The sequence below is a fragment of the Lissotriton helveticus genome, chromosome 1_2 (genome assembly GCF_964261635.1).
Source record: "Lissotriton helveticus chromosome 1_2, aLisHel1.1, whole genome shotgun sequence".
Taxonomy (NCBI): Eukaryota; Metazoa; Chordata; class Amphibia; order Caudata; family Salamandridae; genus Lissotriton; species Lissotriton helveticus.
In genome coordinates, this window is record NC_136058.1 from 235,042,980 (window position 1) to 235,068,653 (window position 25,674).

General features: G+C 45.1%; 1 protein-coding gene across 2 annotated transcripts in view; it reads left to right on the forward strand.

Moving 5' to 3' along the window:
* The window catches only part of EFCAB14 (EF-hand calcium binding domain 14), a 278,772-nt gene that overhangs the window by 132,358 nt on the left and 120,740 nt on the right, over nucleotides 1-25,674 (forward strand). For both annotated transcript variants that reach the window (XM_078671656.1, XM_078671657.1), the window contains exons 7-8: nucleotides 3,049-3,240; nucleotides 21,683-21,769. In XM_078671656.1, the coding sequence (XP_078527782.1) occupies nucleotides 3,049-3,240; nucleotides 21,683-21,769 (279 nt within the window). The remainder of the gene's footprint in view (nucleotides 1-3,048; nucleotides 3,241-21,682; nucleotides 21,770-25,674) is intronic.

Sequence of the window (25,674 nt, forward strand, 5' to 3'; positions counted from 1 at the left end):
CCTGAAGAGAAGTGCCTCTGTTTTGTCTGTGTTGAGTTTGAGGCATTTGTTTTGCATCCAGCTGGCTACACTGGTCATGCATCTGTGGAAATTGGCTTGTGGGTGGTGCGCCTGCTGCGTGGCCATGCTGTAGCATCCATTAAGTGTGGTTCTGAAAATCTGGATTCGTGTAATCGTTCTGGACTCGAGAATTAAAAAACTTCTTCGAAACATGACGAATTTGGTATCAAAAGACAGAGAATGACGAGTACATCATGTACATATATTTTCAGCATATTAGAGTGACGATTTCACCTCAAAATCATCATTTGCGTTCTGAACCCTTGGCTTCCATTTATGTGTTGCCCTTTACATAGGCCTTAATCCAGTTGAATTCAACTCCACAAGGACACATACTCCTTAATCGACTTTTCCATGACCTGTGCAAGTTGGAACCATTGCCCCAGGCCGAACTCGTTAGGTCAGTTCCCCTCCCAGTGGCCGAGCAAGATAGCATCTAGGCTCAAGAAGCCATAAAACCATTTCAGCGCGCACACCTGCCGTATCTTGCTCACATCTGTCTCTACTCTTTTGCTTCACTTACTTTATGATGGGGAGGTGCCTGTTTTTATTGGGGGTCCACCGATATCTGATGAAATGTTGGGCCTTGCCAAGTGATTTGTTATGGGCAGCACGTTGTGAAATATGTACATGTCATCATGACTCTGCTTTTCTTTTGTAAACCAATAACTGTAAATGACATACCACAAATTCGAAGAATGTTTGCCTGAAGCTGAATATTCTGTATAAAGAGAGAAGCCTGACTTTGTAAATTCGAGCAGTCTCCTGAGAATATACTTCCCTGTGTTGTACTTCTAGGACACTTGTTACCTTGGTTGCAGCCAATAAACAAATCTTTGACTTCACCTAGAAGACTCTGAGTTTCTGTGGTCTGGATCAGGAAGAACCCGAGGTCTCTGGGTGTACCCTGACACCGCTGGGTTACCGGTTCTGTGCCGGTTCTTAAAAACCCAGTACCTCATAAGTAGATTCCTGGGAGGGTCGGGGTGCTGGGTGGGGTTAGGAGAAGGCGAGAAGCGAGATGGGGAAAGAGGGTACGTTAAAGCAGGAATCGGTAAACCCGATTAGGAAAAAGATACAGTGTTACAAAACAAGGGGAAAAGAGTCACAATTGTCGAGAGAGGTCCCGAATAGGTGTGAGAAAAACACGTTTATAGGGGCAAAAAGTAGGCCTGGGCAGAGTTTTTCAACGTAGTTCTGAAAAATAAGATTTCCTCGCTCACAATCGCCAATGTTAAGTTGTTGAGTGAGGAAAATCTTAATCCAGACCGCCTCCCGGCAAGATTTCTCAACGCGCACGGTTGCGGTGGCCATGGCGATTAAATTCAGTCCAAACTTAGTTTTTGGGTCAGTTGTGGAGTTCCACGGAGCGGAACACCGCAAACTCTGTCCAGGCTTTACAAAAAAGAGGCAAACATTTTATTAGCGCCAGGATACTATTTTTTTAGTAATAGAGCGCGCTATAAAAGCCTTTAATAATAATAATAATAATAATAATTAGGCGGGAGTCTAAATGAAGCTGGGGGAATTCCTCCATTTGAAACACCCTACAATCCCGTATTACCTACAATGAGGTTTAGTGCTTCTTGACGCTGGAAGGAATGCTTCTTTTTGCGTACCTTAAACCCAACCCCTCTAATCGTGAGGATTGGCATCGCCGGCAATCGCTGCGGACTGGAAAAGGAATTAAAACGCCTCTTTCCTGACAGCCTGTTACCTGCCCTGCCGTTCACCTGTTAGTACTTCTGGAGACCACCAAAACTTGACAACCACAATAGGTTGCTTATCCTCTTCCTTCAGGAACAGTTACCCATTAGTGAATAGAATAGATGCTAGCCACGATGAGGGAGTAGAATGAAGTTACTCAAGTTCAGATTTTCATTCGGCAGAAGCCATAAAAGTCATAAAATGCAAAAAAGATAAAATAGCTTCAGCTAAAATTCATAATCTTTCTACTTTGATTCTTCAGTTATCAGCATCCTCCTGCCAACTACTCAGTCCTCATCAAGAAAGCAGATAATCGATTATATTTTACATAGGTGTGTACTGCATAGCATGTGAGGAGGGGCATGCTACGTATGACTAACAACTGTACACATTGTGCCAAGCAAGGAGCACTCATTTAACAGCTATTGAAACACTTTCCCGACCCACCTACAGCTCCCACATGTTAACTAGAAAGGGCCTAGAAACACGTAGTAACAGTCTCCATACTATAACTATTGGATTTATTTGATATCCTTTGAAGAATTTAGGGATGGTGCCAGGCAGGGCATTATTCAAGTGTGTGGATTCACCTGGCGACTAATGCTATTCAGAACTGCATTTTAACTAGTTCTACAGAGAACATTTATGTTTCTACAGAGATAACATTTGATAATTACAATTTTTTAACTGTTTGTAGTTCGCCTAAACTATTTCTCACCTATCTGACTGTATTTTGTTTTAGATGAGACAGGACCTCAGTGCGGGTGCAAAACATCAAGTCTGAAATTATCTATGTTTTAACTTGCAGTAGTGTCTTGAGCAGCAACTTTATGGTACCTTGCAAGGCTCATGAATAATTGGCATACAGTGTATTACAAATTTGCCAAAACAAACCAGGAATAAAACATACAGCCATTCAAATGAGTTCACAGTTTAACGGGTATTTGTACTATTAGCGATCGACCCATCACTGTGAGTTGTATTTCAAAAGTGCTGTGATTAAGGATCACTGCTTGTTTCCGTTTCTCTCCCTAGCTGCACAGCAAAGGAATCCAGGCGAAAGAACTATATTTTGTTGCTTGTTACCCATTTTAGCAAAAGGCATGCTGTTTACTACTTTCTTTACGAATTTGTTGTTAATTATTTTTATTTCGGAGAAATTTGGGGTCATTATTGGCATATGCTGTTAATCAGCACGACCGTCTCAAATACTAGTTTGAATAAATGCAAACCCATTTTAAATGGATTGATATCTATTTATTAAGTGTTTGTTCTTTACAGGATGTCCTAGATTTTCACAACTCATTGGTTGAACTCAATGAAACAATTGTATTGTACCAGAAACAAAATGATCTTAAACTACAGACCTTGGAGACTGCAGTGGGCAATGTAAGCCAAAGAGTAATACTGCTGGAAACCGAGCTGCCCTCCATCACCAGGCTGGAAAAGAGAGACAACCTGTCTACAGGCATGGTAGGCGCTAATTTATTTTCTTGGTGCGTGCAAAATTAATTGCTTGTTTACGAATTTCTTTGTTTTATTGCCCGTTGATTTAATTTTTGAATCGATCAGCATGTTAAAAGTAATTTGTATCCGCATTTCCCATTTTACTTTTCTGATGGATACTTCTCACAAATTTCTCACCTTGTGAAGAAGAGTCGCCAGGCGTCAGACTAGATCCAGAAACTTCCAAGCAGTGCTCTTGTGTGCAGGTAGTGTTGTGCTGCTCTGTGGCTACGTTGTTCCGCTGTGGTTGTGACTATCGGAGCTGCATATTAGCACCGCCCGTGCTCATTTTTATCTGTTCTTTTCTCCCTTCATTTTCAGACTCTAATCTGGAGCTACTCAGTTTCTGACTAAACTTATTTCTCTCAAAAAATCTTCAAACTCCAGTTTGCAAATGTTACCTCCGAAAACAACGGTGTTCAAGCTTAGTAGAGACTCAAAATATATGTAAATTTTGGATACCCACAAAGTCTGACTTGTGCCTGGGTGGGAACACGATCCTAAGGGTTGTGGCAACCAGATGAATCAGAAGGCAATATGGGACCGCTCGTCATCAAACATAAATAGACTCTTTACCATGACCAAAGTCGGAAGAATGGCCCCAATCATTCTCCCAAAAGTTGTTCCTCCAGCCAGTCGTTGTTGCGGTGGGAGTCATTGGGCAGTCCAGAAAGAAACATAAGAAGCTTAACTCTGCCCCTTCCCGCCACTCTTGAACTACATAGAAGGTGCAATAGCGTCAACGTGCCTCTCGGTCTCGCTCAGAATTCCCCACGTACATTGGTAATGCTGCAACAAACGGAGGACTTTCTTTAGGCCTTGCTGCACCTCTTTGGCACTGCACTGCCTCCCTCTTGTGTATCTGGGCCCCAAGGATCCACAAAGGCCTCCAGTCGGACTTCAGCTGGCAGGTCTACCCTCAACACAGTCTGTGGTGGCCAAACCCACTGTGGGTTCTGCAACAGCTTTGGTACCATCTTCCGTTCCTGCTCCACTGATGATTCGGGGCCCTTTCCGATTGATGCAGGTGCTGAAGGAGGAAGCACAACCGATCGTATTTTCTGACTCCGAGTCAATCTCATCTCCACCTCGACTCAGTATGTGTGTTGAGCCAGTTGGGAAAAGTCATTCGACACCCCCACTGATTACTACCAGCTACTTCTTCATATCACCTGGCAGTGCCCAGGAATTGCATAATAGTTTTGGCACTGTTGCAGGTAATGAAAATTTTGATGAAGGTAAAATTTGCTCTCTAGTATTATGCAGACAATTCGTATGAGGAACTGCAGGATGACAGTGGCCTGGACACCACCGCAGGCAAAAGCCTAGCTTCTCCTCCTGGCCCTGAAACAGAACAGAAGAAAGCCCCTTTATCATCAGTTACCCACCATCGAGGTAAAGACAGAGATCGTCCATCTGGGCTAGACTTGCATTAAACCTTTGTTGCCCTTCAATGGAGCCTTCATGGTTAGCCTTCTGGGCCCTTGGGTAAAATCATGCTCTGGCCCTGCAGTACACAGGCACGTAGTTTCTCACCATAGCCCAGGACCAGGCAACTTTCTCACACAGCATCCTGCACCTGAGAGCTTAGTGGTTCAGGCGATAAACCTGAACGATTTTCCCACAAACCCGCCTGTTCGTGAAGCAAATTGTATTGAGACCTTTGGCAAGCACATGTTCCACCAACCTTCCTCTGCGCTCTGTGAATACCAGCTGTCTCCTTGGTCGCTACACCAGTGCGCTGAGGCACAGTGGTCAGGTGTCTCTAACACAAGCTATCTAGAACGGACGAGATGGAACATAGTTTGTCATTCGCTACAATCTGTACACAACTGGCTATGTCAGGCAGTTGACACAAGTGTAGCACTTTGGCGCCACGCATAGATGAGGTCTATGGGCTTCTCCGGGGATGTCCAGGTATTCTTAATGGACATTCATTTGATGGCTCTTGCCTTTTTGATGAGAAAGTAGGCTCATTCCTGGAATGGGTAAAGAAAAGGAGGGTCAGGCCACGTTCCTTAGGTCTGCTCCCATCAATCAATTCCATCATCAGTTTCGCCCCCATCGTGGCTAAGGCAAGGGCTTCAAATATGTAAAATGCCAGACCACACCCAGCCCAATCGGTCTCCCGGGCCTTTCATGGCAGAAAGACAGTGCCCAGGGCAGGTGTATTAGCTTATCAATAACATTTTGGTGTAGATAAAGATATGCAACAAGGCGAGATCACAGTATACAATACGTTTGCTACAAATTCGCATTTCCAATCCACAAATGATTCCCAGAGTTACATCTTATAACAGTGCATGCATCATGTGTTACAGCAGTATACTATACATCTGTGCCACCTGGAACCCCCTCCAGGCTAAGTTATCTATTGTTTTTTATTTGTTTTGTCACTAGTTCAGCAAGGCGTTGCTGTGGGCACAGTTAAAGGGTACTTTTCAGCTATTTAAATATTTTATGGGTTGCCGGATCAGCCCTCGATGTTTAAAATCTCCAGGTATGTGCATTTTGACAGGTTTACACAATGTGTTGCCTTCCTCTCCCTTTGTCATGCCACAGTGGGACCTTAACTTGGTCCTTACATTTCTGATGTGCACTCCCCTTGAGAGACTTCACAGCTGCTCCTTGCAGCCTGTTACCCTCGAAAAAGTGTTCCTAGACACCGTAACATGGGCGTGGAGTGTGACTTTCAAGCTCTGTATAAACCCACTGTACACCACCTTCTTGCTAGACAAGCTCGTTTTGCGAAAGCTTGTATCTTTCTTGCCTAAAGTTGTGTAATGCCGTTCAGATCATCACGTTGTTGGCGGTCTGCACTCCTTCTCACCCCTTGTAGGAGGAGGAGAGACTCAATTGTGCTCACCCCCTAGAAAGTGTTGAGCTTTTACATAGATTGTACCAAAGAATACCGGTGGACGATCAGCTCTTTGTCGGGTTCTCTGCAGCAAAAAAATAGGCAGTGCTGTGCAGAAAAGAACCATCTCCCGCTGGATCATGCTATGCACTAAGCTTGCTTTCATTTAAGCCGAGACACCGTTTCCTTGCATTTTCTATTTTTGCAGTTGGAAAACTTAACCTTTTTAGAACTGAAAGAACCCCTGATGGAAGTGTACTAACTAAAAGGTAAAAGAAAGACAGGAATTGGAAGACGAAGATTTTGTATATACTTTTAAAAGAATGTGCATGTGGGCGTGGCTAGGAGGACCCCCAAATAGCAGTAACTTCATGGAGCTCCGCCGTGTGAATACTGAAATTGGCACTTGCAGCACTCTCAGGAAGATTATTCTGCCCTTGCTTGCTGGTAGCCCTGCGGGGAAGCTGCGGAGCTGCTATGGACACCCATAATGCCAGCAGTCCCGAAATAGCAGTGCCTATTGCAAGTGCGACTTCGGCTGCCGCCAACTCAAGATGACGGCCATAGGTGTGCCGATGGTGTAGCTGCAGATTTAACATGAGGTCTTAGGTGGACCCTGCTGGTAGCCGGACTGTGGTGGGGACGAACACCCGATCCGTGAACCACGAGAGGACCGCGGTTTGGGGCTGACGAGGAGAACTATGCTGCAGGCACTTAACCGCCTGCGGGTCTTTAGATGTACACGCTGCCCTATGCGCCCTCTTGCTTTGAACTCTGCGGCCTGGCTCGGAGTGCTCAAGAAGACCTAGGCCCGATTGACTCACTGCTAGCAAGCTCGGCGGGTGGTACTGTGCTCCCTCCTCTCATGCTGCCTCAATAGAACATGAGCTATACAAGAGCACATGCTACTGCACAAGTTAAGGAGGCCCTTGTGCCTGGGGTCTCCTGACCTAGTCTGCTGCTGGACCCCTGCCGGTCTCTGCCAAGAACTACACAAGAGCATGAGCTACACTACAAGTTAAAGGGGCCCTTGGGTCTCCTGACCTCTTTTCCTGCTACGTTACCCCTGCTGGTCTCTACCACATGCTGTTTGGCCCTGTAAGTACTAGCAAAGTGAGCACCTGGCACTCTGTTGATTGAGGACTTGCTTGGTGGTGCTGGACACCCCCGATTGCCACTCTGCATCAACTGACATTTTTACCGCCACTGTTGCACACTTCCTCCACCCCATACAGCTGCAGCCCTGTCTACGTCTGGGGATACAAGCACTATCTCTGCAATCCAAAATACCACACTCCTGCCAATTAGCTAGTTACTGGCTTACTGACTTGAGGCTGGTACACATCTGCAGACTGGTATGTGCGGCAGTCCTGATCCTACCCCTCTATGTGAGTGCCTGACCACTGTCTGGGAATGCCACCTCATCCAACACAATGGCTGCCAATCACTCTAAAAAGGACACAACCTAGAAAGATATGTTAAGCACACCTCCCCCTAAAAGCTGAACAGCGCTCAGCCACCCCTCCTGGCCTATTCCGCCATATAGCACCAGAACTGATAGATAAAGATATTGCTCTGGAGCGCACACACAGAGAGGGCCTTCCCGCCAAGACCCCTGGTGCACCTCAAGTTTTGCAGCGTGAATCTTTCTGGATTCACGATGCTGTGTATTATTCTGCCATCTAGTGGTTGGGTCCGAAATTGTTTTATTTCTTCATTTCTCTTTTTTTTTCGTGGCCCAGGTGTGCATCGACATACCACCATTTGGTGTCCTTCGTGACGTCCACACGCTTCCTCCAGAAGCTCCCACCTTTGGTCGCCATCTTAAGATTCTTTATTCCGCCATTGGGTCTGGATCGACAGGGAAGGAGCGCCAAAACTTTGGAGTGAAGAATCGATGAAAATCTACAAAAACATCTAAAGATCACCGAAGAAGATACCGGATTATGAGTCGCGTACAGAGGTTGACGAAAGAGGAGAAAGAACATCGAAAACGTAGACGTTTCTTCAGAGAATGCACACACCGGGGACTCCTTGGGCGTGGTGATGGACAAAACTCCCTGTTCGAGGCATATGGGCTGCAGACCACACACTATTGCATAGATCACCGTCTGGTGGTGGGCCCGGATGATTACACTTTGTTGTTGTCTTGGAAAAGTCTTTGTCTGTTGGATGACTCCTCCTGTAGATCGTAGTGCGCATGGGCATCGACTCCATCTTCAGATTGTTTTTTTCCGCCATCGGGCTCAGATGTGTTTATCCTTCGGTCCCGTTACCGATCTCTTTTCGAGTTCCAGTCCTACATCATACCATCGGTATCGTCTTCGACAGTAATTCAATTTACCCACGTGGAAGAAAGGTTTGCGCTTCTTGATTCCAGCGTTCGTCGGGGCGGTCGGGTCCAATTGTGCCTCACGCTGATCTTCATGAGGTTGGCAATCTGTGCTTGTCTCCAGAGCACGAGAATAGAGATTGTGAGGCCTGCGCTTCGTTCCGGTCCAAGAGGCCAATCAGGAACCGTCGAGCTCGAAGAGTCATGGCGCAGTCGTCTTCGACACCATACCTCATCATAGACGAGGCTCTGTTTGAGGTAGAGTCTGAAGAACAACAGCAGGACGACATTGTTTCCGAAGCAGAGGATTCAGCTTCCGGAGCCGAGGATCAATCGGAAGACGAAGATCTTCTTCCAGCTGGTCAACAAGTCGTGAGTACAAGCGTAGACCCTGTTCACCCACCCATACTGGGACAGGTTTCGGTTCCACCTCCACCTCCGGGTCCAGGTGCACACCAACCAAAACCTTCCGACGCCTCGCCTTCTTGCTCGGCAACGAAGATTCAAAAGAAGCCTCCAGTCGACTCGGGCTTGAGTCAGGCTGTCGGTCCCGACAAGCAGAAGGTCCTCAAACCAAAATTAACTCCGGCACCGAAGCAGCCCTTGGTACCGAAAACGGTCGAGCCGTAAACAAGCTCAGCACCGAAAGACGTTCCCAAGTCTACCGAACCGAAGACCACTCCAGTTCCGAAAAAAGTTGACCCGAAGCCTGCTTCGGCCCGAAACACACTTCGGCTCCGAAGGTCGATGATTCCAAACGCACTTCGGGAACTACAATTCCGGATCCAAAAAGTTCAGATCCGAGAAAGAAACATGATACCAAGTCTTCAAGACCGAAGCCAAAATCCGCTCCAAAGACGATAGACACTGTAAAACCTAAGCATTTCGGTCCCAAACAGGATAAATCGGCACTGAAAAAGGATATTTCTGCAGAGCTTTTTCACCCAGACCCAAAGCAAAAGACTCTTTGTATTAATCCAAAGACTGGACATGTCATTACAGTGCCTGAAAAGGGGAAAACGGACTCTCCCTAACCACCTCCAGTTCCTCTCAAAAAGCATGCTCAAACTTCCCCCATACGAATTCCTTCACCATTGATAGAGATACCAATAGATATTTCTCCTGTACACTCACCATCCAGCACACATATCCCTATACCGCAGGATGATGATGATGATGAAGAACATTTTTCACAGGGGGTAGAAAGTGAGCAACACATAAATGACACAGATGACCCACAAAATATTCCTGGGCCATCAGAAGATCCGTGGGAGGATTATGATGCGCCAGATGCACTACATATGCCACAAGATGACGCATACCCTTCTAGACCATCTCCCCCAGATGACACTATTGGGTTTACACAGCTCATTCATAGAGCAGCCACTTTTCATGGAGTGGACTTACGTGCATATCCAGTGGAAGAGGACTTCCTTATGGATACACTACTGTCGTCACATAAAACTAAAACCACAACCACATTACCAATACTTAGTGGAGTGGTGAGACATGCACCAGAGGTATTCAAAGACCCCATCAGAGCCAGGGTAATTAACCCCAGACTGGAAAAAAGTATAAAGCGGCTCCAACTGACCCAGAATACATTAAAGGTAAGCTGCCATTGGACTCATTAGTAGTATTGAATGCGAGGAAAAGAGCTAACTCGCAGACAACAGGAGATTCTCCACCCCCTGATAAAGAGTCCAAGCTTTCAGATGCTTCAGGAAAACGCACCACCTCACAAGCAGCCAATGTCTGGAGAATTGCTAACACTCAAGCTTTGTCAGCGAGATATGCTTGAGCTCATTATGATGAGTTAGAATCACTCATGCAACATTTGTCAGAGCAATATAAGACCAGGGCTTCTGACTTAATACAAGAAGGCAAGGTTATTACAAATACCTCAATCTGCTGTGGATTAGACACTGCAGACACAGCCTCTAGAGCAATAAATACGGGAGTACTCTTGCGTAGCCATGCATGGCTACGCAGCTCTGGGTTTAAGCCAGAAGTACAGGCCAGTATCTTAAATCAACCCTTTGACCAGCAACATCTCTTTGGTCCAACAGTGATAATGCACTAGAGAAAATGAAAAAAGATATTGATACGGCAAAATCCATGGGAGCCTTACAAACCCCTTTCATCGCTCCTCATACAGGGGCGCCTCTAAGGGTTTTCCAACTGACAACACCTCCTCTTCTTAGAAAGCGCCCACCCAAACCTTGCCCAGTAGAGGGTATTACAGAGGAGGATATAGAGGTAACAACAATAAGGGTAGAGGCAGAGGCAACAACAACCGCAATGCCTCTACTCCCAAACAGTGACTTCCCTTCCATCACCCCAGACCATTCCACTCCTGTCGGGGGGAGATTACAACAGTTCCTACCTGTCTGGAACTCCATCACCACAGACAGGTGGGTAAGACAAATAGTTCAGTCAGGTTATTGCCTGGAGCTCACTTCCACTCCTCCAACAATACCACCCAGACAACGTACCATGTCACAGGAGCATCTCACACTCCTAAGACAAGAGGTTGCATCTCTACTGCAAAAGAATGCAATAGAACCAGTCCCAAAACACAGGAGTTTACTCCCTATACTTTCTCATACCCAAAAAGGACGGGTCCCTCAGACCTATACTAGATCTAAGGTCCCTATACCTGTACATAAAATCCGACCACTTCCATATGGTCACACTACAACAGGTTCTTCTGCTGTTAAAACAAGGCGACTTCCTCTCCACATTAGATCTCAAGGACGCCTACTTCCACATTCCTATACATCAATCTCACAGAAAGTACCTTTGATTTGTACTAGAAGGTCAACATTACCATTTCAAAGTACTCCCTTTCGGAGTAACTACAGCACCTAGAGTGTTCACAAAGTGTCTAGCAGTAGTAGCGGCACACATAAGAAGGGACAACATTCATCTCTTCCCATGCCTAGACGACTGGTTAATAAAATCCAAGTCACACCACCAATGTGTACAGCACACACATCAGAACATCTGCCTAATACACAAGCTAGGATTCACAGTACATCAAAAGAAGTCCCACCTCCAACCATCCCCCCCTGTCTCAACAGTATCTAGGTGCCACAATAGATACCTCCAAAGCAATTGCATATCCCACTCAAACAAGGATACAAAGTATGCAAGCTCTTATGCAAATATTCCAGCCACAGCACTCACTACCAGCTTGAGTGTGCATGCAATTAATCGGAATGATGGCATCTTGCAGTTTCATAGTACCATACGCAAGACTACAAATGCGCCGCATAAAGAGGGCTTAGCAAGTCAATGGAATCAGGCTCATCAGCAAATAACACATTTGGTGGTGGTAGACTTCCGGACATATCGCTCTCAGCAGTGGTGGAACACCAAAAACCTTTCCAAGGGCCGGCCAGTCATAGAGCCTGTTCCATAAGTAGTGCTAACCACAGACTCATCTCTCACAGGATGGGGAGCGCATTTAGAAGAACACACAGTACAGGGTACATGGACACCGCAGCAAAAGCTACTCCACATAAATCTTCTGGAGTTGTTTGCAATTTTTCTAGCTCTAAAATAGTTCCAACATTACCTATCAAGCAAGGCTGTACTAATCCATACAGACAATATGACAGCCATGTATTACATCCAAAAACAAGGAGGAACACACTCCTTGCAGCTCTCCCGGCTCACGCAGAGCATATGGAGGTGGACCATTCCTCAAAAAAAAATTCTGTTAGCAGAACATCTACCAGGAGTTTACAATCGAGTTGCAGATCTGTTAAGTCATCAAAGACAACAGATACAAGAGTGGGAACTTCATCCTCCAGTTCTTCAACCGTTCTTTCACAAGTGGGGCCAACCAGAGATAGATCTGTTCGCCACACACTGCAACTCCAAATGCCCAAGCTTTGCCGCCAGATACCCACACCCATTGTCCAAAGGCAATGCGGTATGGATGAATTGGTCAAACAAATTTGCGTACGCTTTTCCACCTCTCCCACTAATTCCGTTAGCAGTATGAAAGCTACAGCAACATTCCCTCACATTGATTCTCATAGCACCAACGTGGGCAAGACAATCGTGGTACACCACACTACTAGAGCTCTCAGTAGTACCACATCAAAAATTAAAACTCTCTCCACATCTACTGACACAGAACCATGGAGAGATCATGCATCCAGACCCAATGCAGCTCAATCTAGCGATTTGGCTCCTGAGGTCTTAGAATTTGGATACCTCAATCTTTTGCCTGATTGCATGAATGTCATAAAAGAACCAAGACGCCCCACCACTAGAGCATGCTATGCAGCCAAGTGGAAAAGCTTTGTTGTATATTGCACAAATAACCACATTAACCCATTAGATGTTTCCATACAAAACATCATATGCTATCTGCTCCATCTACAGAGATGTAAATTAGCGTACTCCTCAATCAGGTTACATCTTGCTGCTATAGAGTACCTGCCATCAAAGCGTTTATGGAAGGACTCAAAAGAATAATTCCTCCCAGAATACCACCCTCTCCGGTATGAATTTAAATATTGTTCTCACTAGACTTATGGGTCCTCCATTTGAACCATTACATAAGTGTGAGTTACAGTTCCTTACATGAAAAGTTGCTTTTTTAGTTGCTATTACCTCACTCAGAAGAGTAAGTGAGATCCAGGCATTAACAATTCGAGAACTATTTATAAAACTCCATCACAACAAATTGGTTCTTAAAACAAACCCGAAATCCCTTCCAAAAGTCATTTCTCCGTTCCTCCTCAACCAATCTATTGAGTTGCCAGTATTGTTTTCTCAACCACAAACAGGAAAGAGCTCTACACACATTAGATGTAAAAAGAGCACTCCTCTACTACATTGATAGGACAAAACCGTTTCGTAAAACAAAACAATTGTTTGTGTTCTTTTCTCCTCCACACAAAGGTAATTCCATTTCAAAATCGGGCATTGCAAGGTGTATTAAGTGCATTCAAATCTGTTACCAAAAAGAAAAACGCACTCTATCCATTCCCCCTAGGGCTCATTCCACCCGTAAATTAGGGGCATTTATGGCATCCCTAGGAAAATATACCCCTAGATGATATCTGTGAAGCAGCTACATGGTCTACACTGCACACATTTACAAAACACTACTGTGTAGATGTGCAGGCAAAACAACAAGCTAGTGTGGGCCAGGCCGTACTCAAAACATTATTTCAAACTACTGCAACAGGTACGGGTGGTCGCCGCTAAGGGAGAAAACTGCTGTGCAATCGATGCAATAGTGTGTGGTCTGCAGCCCATATGCCTCGAACCGAAAATGCTACTTACCAGTATGCATCTGTTCTTGGCATGTAGGGCTGCAGAGCCACACACGCCCACCCGCCTCCCCAGCTACCTATATCTGTTCCAGTAATATCTTAATTAAATACACAATACATGGACATCCTTCTCTGTACTCTTTCAACTCCATCATTTCCTCAATGGCGAAAACCATCTGAAGATGGAGTCGATGCCCATGTGCACTACGATCTACAGGAGGAGTCATCCAACAGACAAAGACTCTTCCAAAACAACAACAAAGTGTAATCATCCGGGCTCACCACCAGATGGTGATCTATGCAATAATGTGTGGCTCTGCTGCCCTACATGCCAAGAACAGATTCATACTAGTAAGTATAATTTTCCTTAAATTCTGTGCAAACTGTCACCACAAGTATGCGGCGAAGGACCAAGACCCAGTTTGTAATCTCTGCCTGCCGCTCAACCATAGAAGCGAAGATTGCAACGCCTGTGCGGCATTCACCCCGAAGACCATCAGAGTAAGAAAGAGGCAAAGCAGAGAGAATTGCAGCTTGCCGGGGCAGGGGACACCTCCATCGCTCCGAGGTGTGGGACTCTCCAGTGGAGAGGAAGACAACATCGCCGAAGGACCGGAGTACACCAAAGCCGTCAAAAAGAAAACACTGAAGGAGGTGAGAGAGTGGTCGAACCCCAAACACTACACTGATGCTCGCAGAAGTGAGTTAAAGTTCTCGAAAGGAGCATTGCCGTTGAAGCATTCGACGTCTGCACCTGCATCCAAGGACAAACAGCCCGTCGGTTCCTTCGAAAAGGACTCCCAGACGGCGAAAACCCAAGATAAGGGAAAGGTGTCGAAGAGCAGCCACAAAAGGGAGGCTTCAACGTCGAAAAATAAAGGCCTGAAAGCGGGTACGACTTCGACGTCGACAACCGCGAAAAGTAAAGCTGAAACCCTTGATGCCGAACACGCGTCCGAGATGGAAAAGAAGAAGAAAAGGCTCGAGGCCGAGAAGGCAAGCATCTTTCAACGCAAGAAAGACTTCGACAAAAAAATTAACATTTACAGCATTCCGCCCGAAGACGAAAAGTACGTTGAGGAATTTCAACCATCGCCCACACCAGAACCTGGCAAGGAACAGGAGGAGGAAGAGCTGTACTATGGCGACTCCAAAGGGGAGGAAGACTAGCAAACTTACCAGGGCTCGACATCCTCGGAGGCGCAGGACTTGCAGTGGCAGGATCTCGACGTCGAATCACCGGAAGGTGTAGAATCCTATCCTTCGAGGCCTTCGCCGACGGACGACATAGGGATCTACAATTAGGTCATCATAAGAGCTGCAGACACATATGGAGTGCAGCTAGAGGAAGAAAAACCCTAATCTTGCTTCCTCTTCGAGACATTGTTGCTATCACAGACTAGAAGCCAGTCCCTGCCGATGCTCTCAAGTGTGCTGGACCAGGGGAAGGAGGCCTTCAAGAAACCTGCTATGTGTAAAGCAGTAAGCCCAAGAGAAGAGAAGGAATATAAACATTCTTCAAAGGGACCCCTTGTACATTAGGGGATCATTAGCATCCGATTCAATTATCACATCCACGTCTAGGAAGAGGGCAAATATACCCACAAACACAGGCCCACCTCCAGATAAGGAAAGCAGGAGAATGGACCTAATGGGGAGGAAGATGTAAAGAAGCGCGACGATCCAATGGCGCAGCTCCAATTCCAATGCGCACATTAACAAACACGCCTACCAGCACTGGGAAGAAGTGGCTGAACTCCTAAAACACCTGCCAGAGCAATACCGGAGAAGGGCGAGCCACCTGGTAGAAAAGGGAAAGAACATGGCAAATAGTTGTTTGAAGTATGCCCTAGACGCAGCGGAGACATCAAGCAGGCAGATGATACTTGGAATAACAGAAAGGAGGCATGCCTGGCTAAGAATCTCAGGCTTCAAAAAAGAGGTTCAGAACAATATTCTCAACACACGCTTCAACGGGGAGCAGCTTTTCAGTGCACCAGTTGATGACAAACTAAATCAACTCAATAAGGACAACGTAACAGCTAGGTCCATGAGGGCGCTACAGTTCAGGTATGAGAAGACACCATCAAGGAGGCCAACGGGTAGTGGTAACCACCAACCTATGCCTCCACATCAAACATTCCAACAAGGTTATCAAGGAGGTAATCAGGGACAACAGCAGGGATAGCAGCAGCAAAGCTGGCAGTACCAGCCAAGAGGACAATCCTTTCGAGGGCGCGCACGAGGAAGGGGAAACTGACAGAGAGGGAGTCAACAACCCACTTCCAAGTGACTCCTCAGTAGAACTAACGCACACCCAGCCAACATCTCTAGGGGTGCGGGAAGTGTCAAGACCAAGACAAAGACTACGACCAAATCAAGATTAACAGTACCTCCAGCACACAACACCAGTAGGAGACAGGATAAAACACTTCCTCCAGGAGTGGAGGAAAATCACATCAGACTAATGGATACTAAACCTCATACAATACGGTTACTGTATAGACCTGGAGAAAACCCCTCCAAACAAGGTCAAGAAGCAGAGTACAATCAGCAAAGGAGCATGCACATTTGCTGCAGGAAGCACATGAACCTCTAAATAAAAGAATCATAGAAATAGTACCATACAAGGAACGAAACAAGGGGTCTACTCCACCTACTTCCTCATACCAAAGGTAGACGGAACCTTACGCCCAATTCTAGTTTACAATCAACGAGACTCACTACCAGTTCACAGTACTGGCATTCAGACTCATCCGCACCAAGGGTTTTCACAAAATGACTGGCAGCAGTAGCAGCAACCTAAGGAGGCAAGGGAAACATGTATACCAGTATCTAGACGACTGGCTGGTGAAAGCAAACTTATACAACAAGTGCAGGCGGCACATGGAAGTAGTCATACAAACATTAGCCCAACTAGGGTTTTCAATCTTTTGGGGAAAATCATCGATAGAACCAGAACAAGTGAAGATATTCTTAGATGCAGAGATCAACACCATACAAAGCAAGGTGATTCTAAGTGTGAAGAGAACCTTGGCAATATTGAAAGAGACATGTCTGTACTACAAGGGGCAAGTTCTGACAGTAGGACAGTCAGCAAACTGATGGGAATGATGGCGTCATGCATACATTTGGTCCCAAGTATCCACCTACACATGAGGCCATTCCAAGAATGGATCCAACAACAATGGTCACAAGCAACATGGAGTTGGTAAGATCTAGTGGTTGTCACGCAAGCAGTAAAGCACAAAATAGTGTGGTGGAAGAAAAAGAACATAACACAAGGGAAGCCATTCACACAACCAACTCCAACAGTGAGCATCACAGCAGATTCCTCCCAGATGGGGTGGGGAGCATACACAAACACCCTCAAGGTAAGGGGATTGTGGTCACTTCAGGATGCGATAAAGCACACCAACTACCTAGAACTGAAAGTAGTGTTCCTAGCCTTAAAAGCCTTTCAGAAATATCTGTGAGGTCACAGGGTACTAATCCAAACGGACAATACGACCACCATGTTCTACATCAACTAGCAAGGAGGGACACAGTCACTGACACTATCAGTGCTAGCATAGGAAATATGGAGATGGGCAATTCCAAAACAAATAGACTTGTTAGTAATACATCTACCAGGGAAGGACAAAGTGGAAGCAGACAGACTCAGCAGACAGACGTCGGCATCCCACGAATGGGAAATCAATCACCAAGAAATCCAAAAGATATTCCACAAGTGGAGAACTCTGCAAATAGACCTATTTGCAACACACCAAAATGAAAAATGTCTAAACTTCGCATCCAGACAACAGTGCAAAATACACAATGATAGGATTGTAATGAGAACAGACCCACATTTCATGCCAAAGTTGGTGTCACGGTTCCACATCAAACAGACAATTCAAATACCACGTTTTTTCCAAAAGCCATCCACAAGCACAGAAAGGGCGTTGCATACACTGAACGCCAGGAGGGCAGTAATGCACTATATAGAAAAGACAAAGGAGTGCAGGAATACAAAGTAATGCTTTGTGTCTTTTGCCAGCAGTTTTTTGGGACGACCAGTTACCAAAAATACCATTGCACGGTGGATTGCACAAACCATACAATTCTGTCACAAACAAGCAGGGCAACATTTACAAGGGGCAGCGCATGCTCACTCAACAAGGAAGAAAGGAGCAACAATTGCACTCTCTAGCAAACACACCTATTCAAGACATTTGCAAAGCCGCAACATGATTTTCAGGGCACACATTCACTAAGCACCACTGTGTCGATATTCAAATGAACAAGGATGCGCAAGTGGGACAGGTCTTACAACACATATTCAGTAACCAGAGCTCATCTTCCACCCAGCCACCACAAAACTAACAAACCTCTATAAAGTTTATGCACCGTATAGTGAATCAAGAAAGATTCACGCTGCAAAACTTATAGTTTCTTACCTGTCGGTGTAGTTTCGCAGCTTGAAGACTTTCTGGAATTACTAGCGATCCCACCCTCCACCGCCAGAAAGATGAGACAAGAGGAAGACTTTTAATACAGGAGAAAGACTTTAAAAAGGAGAAAAACTAAAACAAGACGAAGAAAAAATAATCCAAAGATGGCGACCAAAGGTGGGAGCTTCCGGAGGAAGCGCGTCAACGTCACTAAGGAAACTAAGTGGTGGTATGTCGACGCCCACCTGGGCCACGAAAATACAACAATTCCGGACCCAACCACTAGATGGCGGACTAATGCACAGCATAGTGAATCCAGAAAGTCACCGACAGGTAAGAAACTATACGATATCCTCACATGCCTCCATTCCTACTAACAAAAATACTTCATTGTGGCGGCTGTGAGAGATAAGACTGTTATCACCTTTGAGGGCACAAAAGTGGGAATCTTTCAGGCCTTGTCTGCCATTACTCTTCAAAGACACAGGGCCCTGCGACCGGCCACAACCTTTCTTCGAGAGAAGGGTGCGCGTTATCAATTGGGGCCCCCCCCTTGAGGCTTATTGTTATCTCCAATAAGGAAACACACTGGGTGCGCACCCTCAAGGAGGCCCCATCCATCCTCAGCTTTACTATTTCATCTGAAGAGGAACCTCGCTCTCGCAAGATGGTTACACTGCCTCACCTGTCGGCAAAACTACGCCGTCATCAGGAAAATGGAACAAAGTCTACGGCCAAACCCACTGAGTCAGAAAGCCACAGGGAATGAGCAGCACTACTCGAGCAACTCCAGCAACAGGGGAATACTTCTGAACCGGAAAATGATTGAGTCCCAACGTGAAGTGCCGCTGCTCAAGGGCACTTCGGGACTCTGACTTAAGTTTTCCTTCATAGTGTGAATTCCGGTTGACCTGCCGCTGCATGAAGTCTGGCTGTGCATAACGCGGCGGAGCTTCACTTTATACTATGTTAAACTACAGATATGTCCAGATGCCATGCACTTGGATCCCCACCGATTGGTATAGTTAACTCCCAGGCGAGGGAGCAGAGTTGTTATGTTGTGTTATTGATTCTATGTATTCCTTTCACTCACAGCACACTCTTAATTGCTATTATTACAGCCAATGCAGTCAGCCTCCTGCAGTGAGCCTCCAGCAGCCAGAGAGCGGAACCACTTCCAACACTTGCTCAGATCGTTCCTATAAGTATGCCATACATAACTAATAATCCGTCACATGCTTAAAATAGTTAGTCTCAATGTTCTAGGCCTTTACACCCTCGTGAAGCATTTAGCTCTCCTTTCCATGATCAGAGAATCCAAATGTGATGTCTGCCTCATACAGGAGACTCACCTCCTTAAGAGAAACTGGCATTGAATGCGCTCTCGCATGTTTGACCGCCACTTTATCTTCCCCTGCTCACGCTAACAAGCTGGAGTTGGATTTCTACTGGCTACACACTTCCCAGGCAGGGTAATCCAATCACACTACTTACTTTGTATCTCCTTACAATCTACTATGTTCACAATAGCCATAGTATACGCCCCCAATGAGCACCAGGAACCCTTTATACTAGATGCTGTGGGCCGAGTGATGACATCCCCCGACTCAAACATACTGATAGGCGGGGACTTTAACGCAACGCCCTCTTGGACAGATCAGCTCTTAGAGTGGGACAAACTGGAGCATTTACAGTGGCAGGTCTCCAGTGGTTAAATGATAGGGAACTCGTAGATGTCTGGCATACGGCCCACCTCAAAGTAAGGGTTTATACTGATCACTCCGCTGTACATGAAACATATAGCAGAATAGAATTCGTCCTTACATCTCCTCACCTGAAGCTTCAGTAACGGATGTGGGAATAGGGTCTGATCACTCGCCTATCATGAAGCTACGCACTCTGTATACCACACCCCGGTTTGGCACTTGGCACCTTAATCCCAAACTACTTGAATACTACTCGACTCGCACCAAAATCGCCGCGGCGATAGACTCATTCCTTGAATTTAATGATACACCAACATACCCATTACACTTCCATGAGTTTCTCTAAAAGTGACGCTACCGGGTACTCTTATAGGCGTAATGGCTAAACACAAAAGAGACAGACGAGATAAGAGACACCAGTTAGAAAGCCAGGTAAATGAACTTAAGGAAGAGCATTTATTTATTTGAAAAGTTTTATAAAGCACAAAAATGTACAAAGTGGTGAAAGCAAGAATAACATAGCACATGGGAACAAGTGAGGTAGTTAAACACACGGTTAAACAAGGGAGAACAATCACGGTCAAAGGGCAGGAGAGTCAGCCAGACTGGAGGGACCAGTACAGTTTCACAAGGTCCATAGAACAAGATAACAAGTGAACAGAAACCATACAATTCAAACAAACCGTATAATCACCCTGGCTCTTTGCACTGCTAAGCAGGTCATCTTGGCTAAATGGGGGGACTGGTGATATTCCAATGAAACTAGAGTGGTTGTATAGACTTTGGACTCTTTGGCATGAAGAAACTGACTGCAGTGCATGAGTGCAAAGTGCCCTTCTTTGATAAAACATGGGGGCCCTACATACACTACCTCTCCCAGGAATTTAGGTATCTGACCTGCCCAGCGTACCTGCGCATTCTTTGCCTTACCCAATCTGTACATTAGCCACCCGATGTCCACATTCCCACATCAAGATCTAGGTCCGCTATTTGCTAGACATACTGCCTTACACCTATTTTCTTGAGAAATGCAGAAAAGCTTGGTAATACTGTTTTTTGTTTCCCCCACTTCACTTCCCTCTCCGCCCATGCAAGTATGTTCATGCCCCACTGGCCAGTGGATGTAAGTGCGGGTTGATTGTATTATTTGACAAAACTTCTAATAAAACATATTTAAACCAAAAGAATGTGCACAGAGTTGTTGCATTGTACGAGTGTCTACACTATCATTTGACAAGGTGCAAGATGCTTGGGCTATTCACAAATCTATCTAGCAATAATTTACAGTCCTGTTGCAGGCACTGTAGGGTGGGCATAACTAAGTGGTCAGGTCAAAGTGTAGTTAGTGCTTATATTATATGTAGACTTATCCTGTTTTAATATACAACTTTGACAGACACTTTAGGGTTAGAACTATCCAGCTCTCATCGTTGATTATTACAAATTTACTCTGAGATAATACATGGCTCTAATGAAGACATTCTGCTGGTATTATTTCTTCTGCTTCAGAGGAGACATGGGGCTATTGTTTCATTTCCTTCTGAGGATTTTGATGGTGTTACTACTGGTAACCTTGCCTGATGCACAGAGGCGGTCAGTACTGGTAATTTTACACGGAATAGCCACTTTAGTAGTTTTGTCTAATGTGATCACTCTCCTAATGCCAATAATATTTATCAATAATGCAGGTTAATTTTATTGATCAGGAGTAGGTCTTCTTACAGAAAAAGTTAAAAATAACTCGTGTAGATACTAAAAATTATATGCTTTTTCTTGCTTTTCAGTTTGAAAATATAACTTCTCTGTACAAAGTGGGCAGCACTAATCGGACAGATAATGAGACTGAAGCTGGAAAAGAGCAGAGTGAGAAGGTAACCTGTCTTTTATATATTTTAGTGCTGTGTACTAAACCAACTTGTTTTCTGGCACTGGGTACATGTTGTAGTTCATCATTTCAATCCAGAACATAGCTGGCCAAGATGAATAGCATATTTGCATGTCTCAAGCAGCAACTGCCTAGCCAGTATTCTGTTGACAAGACACTGAAAGTGTGGAGCATATCTGCTCCTTAAATCATTCACCTGTGTCCTTTCTTCAGGCCTGGCTCTTTCAGAGTTTTCTATTGCTGCTTCCCTGATCTTCTGTCTCAATCTGCGTCTTTAGCTTTTTGAAAGGTTCAGGACTTCTTTGTTGCCCCTGACCTCATTAAAGACCTCCTCAGCACTCCCCTATTCTCTCCACCCTCCCCAATTCTTAAGCCCTGACCATGGTCCCTTGAATTCCACTCTCCCTCCCCGGAAAAGCTCCTTACTGCACTATCCTCCTTCTTGCAACCTACTCTAATTCAGGGTTTTCTCTGCACTCTGTTACTATAGTACTTCTGCCCTTTACCATGGTAATTTGTTTCCCAATGGTGCCTCCTGCATTCATCCTTTCTTTATAGCCCCATCCTTCTGCCCTGACCTTGGCTCCCTGGTGACCTCCACTGCACTCTTTGCTCCCCTCATGTCCCTTATCTCTAGTCCTTGAAAGATCTTGTTTGCTTTCCTCTCCGCTCATTGTCCCCTTTCTTTACTGTGGTCCTCAGTCTTAGTATGTGTTCTCCCTCTCCTCCTTGTCCTCCCTCTGCTCACTTGCATCGGACACAACATAATTGGTTGACTGGGGTCTGTTGCCTGCCCAAATCATCTCACTGGTTGTACCAGCAGCATGGCATCATTGATGGTATTCCTGTGCACTAATCCTTCCTTTTGTTTATCCTTCTTTCTGCTCGACTTCAGACCTCATTTCCTTGAGGACCCGAACTGCAGTCTCGTCCCTTGATTTTACCGTACTTTTTGCCCCATCACCATGTGTTCTTCTCCCCTTTGCCTATATTGCCCATACTCACTTGTGTGCCCCTTGCTCTATATCTAATGCTCCCTCCCCTATTGTTCTCATGAACAATCCTTACGGGCCCAACATCAGATTGGATGCCAAGTCTTCAAGAGATTCTCATATGAGCTCCTTGACCATATAAACCAGGGTTCTCCAACATTTCTGATAGTGAGAACTACTTGTAATCATTAAATACCATTGTCTTATATAAGGACATTATAATTGTACATAAAGGCCAAGTAGCTACAACGTCCCTTCTGGATTACCCAAATTCTGCTCCAGTGTGCATATGCCACTAGCGAAGCAAGAGCTGGGTCTTAAAAAATTTACCTGTGTGTTTCCCAAAAGTACATTTTTCCTTTTGATGTTGTGTGGATCTCCGCGAAGAGGTGAGTATCTCACTGGGCCTTTTAGCATAATTGTCATTCAGTGTACACACATTTTTACCAAGGTCTGGCTGATTACCCTGAAGCCTATTGGTTAATGTCCACAAATCCGCACATCAGAACGTTTGTTAACATTTACATTGCAATCTTAATTACGACTATTAGCAAACATACAGATAAATATATCTCTGCTGTGCACCCCTACCGTACACAGAAGCACACAGTGTAGCTGCCACCTAATCATGACTTACACATTAATACATGAATAGATCACTTCAAAAAGATAAACTCCCTTAAAAAAAGGAAGGAAATGCATAAAGGCAAAGAGAAAAGTAGGAACGGATGAAAGGAGGAGAGAAAAAGAGTAAAGTGACCAAGAAAAAATAGAAAGAGGGAAAAATGGGAAAAGAGGGAAAAACAAAGGAGGCAAATAGAAAAGCAGAGAGGGGAAATTGAATGACCAAGAAAGAGTTGCGGACAAAGAGAAATATATGAAAGAGACCAAAAGATAAAGGACGCGCAAAAAAAGTAAGAAAGGAGAGGAAATAAAAGAAAAGGGGAAAGATTGCATGGAAGAAAGAAGGAAAAGAGAGAAGAAAAGGAGAAACAAAGACAAGGGAGACCAAGAGATAAGACTAAAGAGAAAAGAAAAAGAAAAAAAAGCTGAGAAAAGAAAAAGAAAAAAAAGCTGAGAAAAATAGAAAGAGGAAAAAATAGAGAAAGGAGAAAAAAGAAAGAAGGGAGAGAAAAAAGGACAAGAACAGGCAAAAAAAAGCAAAAAAGACTTATGAAATAAAGAGCAATCTAGAAAAAAAGAGAGAAAGGAAAAAAGTAAGAAACCTAAAAAGGAGAACAGAGAAGTAGAGAAGAATAAATTGTTAAGAACAATTAGAGCTATTAGGATGCCTATTGGGTTAACCACTGATGTAAACAAGATACTGTGATTGGTGGGAACATTCCAACTTATTTTAATGTAGCAAGGCTGTCCAGCTATTCTGGTTATTAGCATCCAAGATAAACTGCAACTCAGTCAATTCATTTGTTTGCCTTTTCTGATTGATACTTCTACAAGCAGATTCCTCACCTCATGACTCCCCTGCAGCCCCCATACTGGATCCTGAAAGTTGAAATAGCTGTCCTGTGCCAGTAGGTGGCACCTTGTCTCAGTTGGTCTACTGCTTCCATTCGGTTACGGCCACAGGAAGTGGTAGAAGGTGCCCCAGCCCCTCATATAATTTCCTTTTCCCATGGTCTTTAACCCAAACCCAGAGGTGCTCTCTTTACAGCATTGCCTACAAAATGTATCAGTGTTTTGTTTTTGGCAGGATGTCTCACTCACAAGTTTGAGTGTAAGCTAAATTGATCATGTAACAAGAAGTTGCAGCTCTTGGACCGACACAAAGTCTGCCTGTGGTGCTTGCCTCCAAACACGACTTCAGTTTGTGCAAGAAGTGGGCCTCATGCATTCTAAGGCTAATAATGCAGCTGGTGAGAGATTCGCCCCTGCCACTGGCTCAGACCCTGCAGCCCCTACTTCTATCCTGGAGTTTCCAGCCCCTGATGCTAACCCTGTTAAGATATCTATTTTCACTCAGGTGGTGCTCACCTTCTTCATCTGCACACTGACTCCCTCTAGTGTGCCTGTGGGAACAAGACTTTGTCAAGACCTCCAACCCTTGTCTCCATCCCCACTACCAGTCGCCCCTGCTCCTTTCACTCCTGATCTAGTTCTGGTGCTGGCCGAACCACTTCCTGTGCAAAGGTCGTGCTGTACGCTCCACCGTCTCCACTGACTTTGGACTACAGAAAGTGAATGCCATCTTAGCCCGATCCAGTCATATAGCAAAGCAGATCTTGAAGGAAAAGTTCCCTAACAGGTCTTTGTCTCCTGAAGAGTTTTATGGTGGGCTTAAAGCCATTTTGGCTCAGATCAGATCCTTTATTGATGCCCATTGTTACTTATTATGACAGTAGCAAAGCAGGAGGTCTTTTTCCCCCTATGTGCACAAATAGTGGTGACTGTTAAACCCTTCACAATGGTCTGATTACTGCACCTTCAGGACCCCCCACATTGGAAGTCGCTTCATTAATGCCTGGCCTGCAAAATGTACTTGTATTATCTTTTTCATTGTAGGAGAATAAAGCTAACCTCTTCACTGAATGCAGCAGCCTGCACGTTCTGCAGTGTAGCTCCCATTCAACGAAGGGCTTATTGGTCCATTTTAGTCTGCTTTGAAAACTGGATGGTGTGTCTCAACTCACAGGACGTGTATTTTCATAACTTTTAGTATTGGTACTTATACAAGTTCCTCTGCGAGAGGTATCCCCCTCTTGAATTATATTTGTTCAGTTGTTCAGGCCTTACATTTAGGTGCATATTCATTAATGTAATTATGCATTGCAACATGATATTTCAGTCGGCACCGAGATCACGCTTCTGACGCCCTGAAGCCTACCAAAAAGCCTTTTGGCTCAGAAAAGACTCCCTCCAAACCGAGTTCGAAGCCCAGACC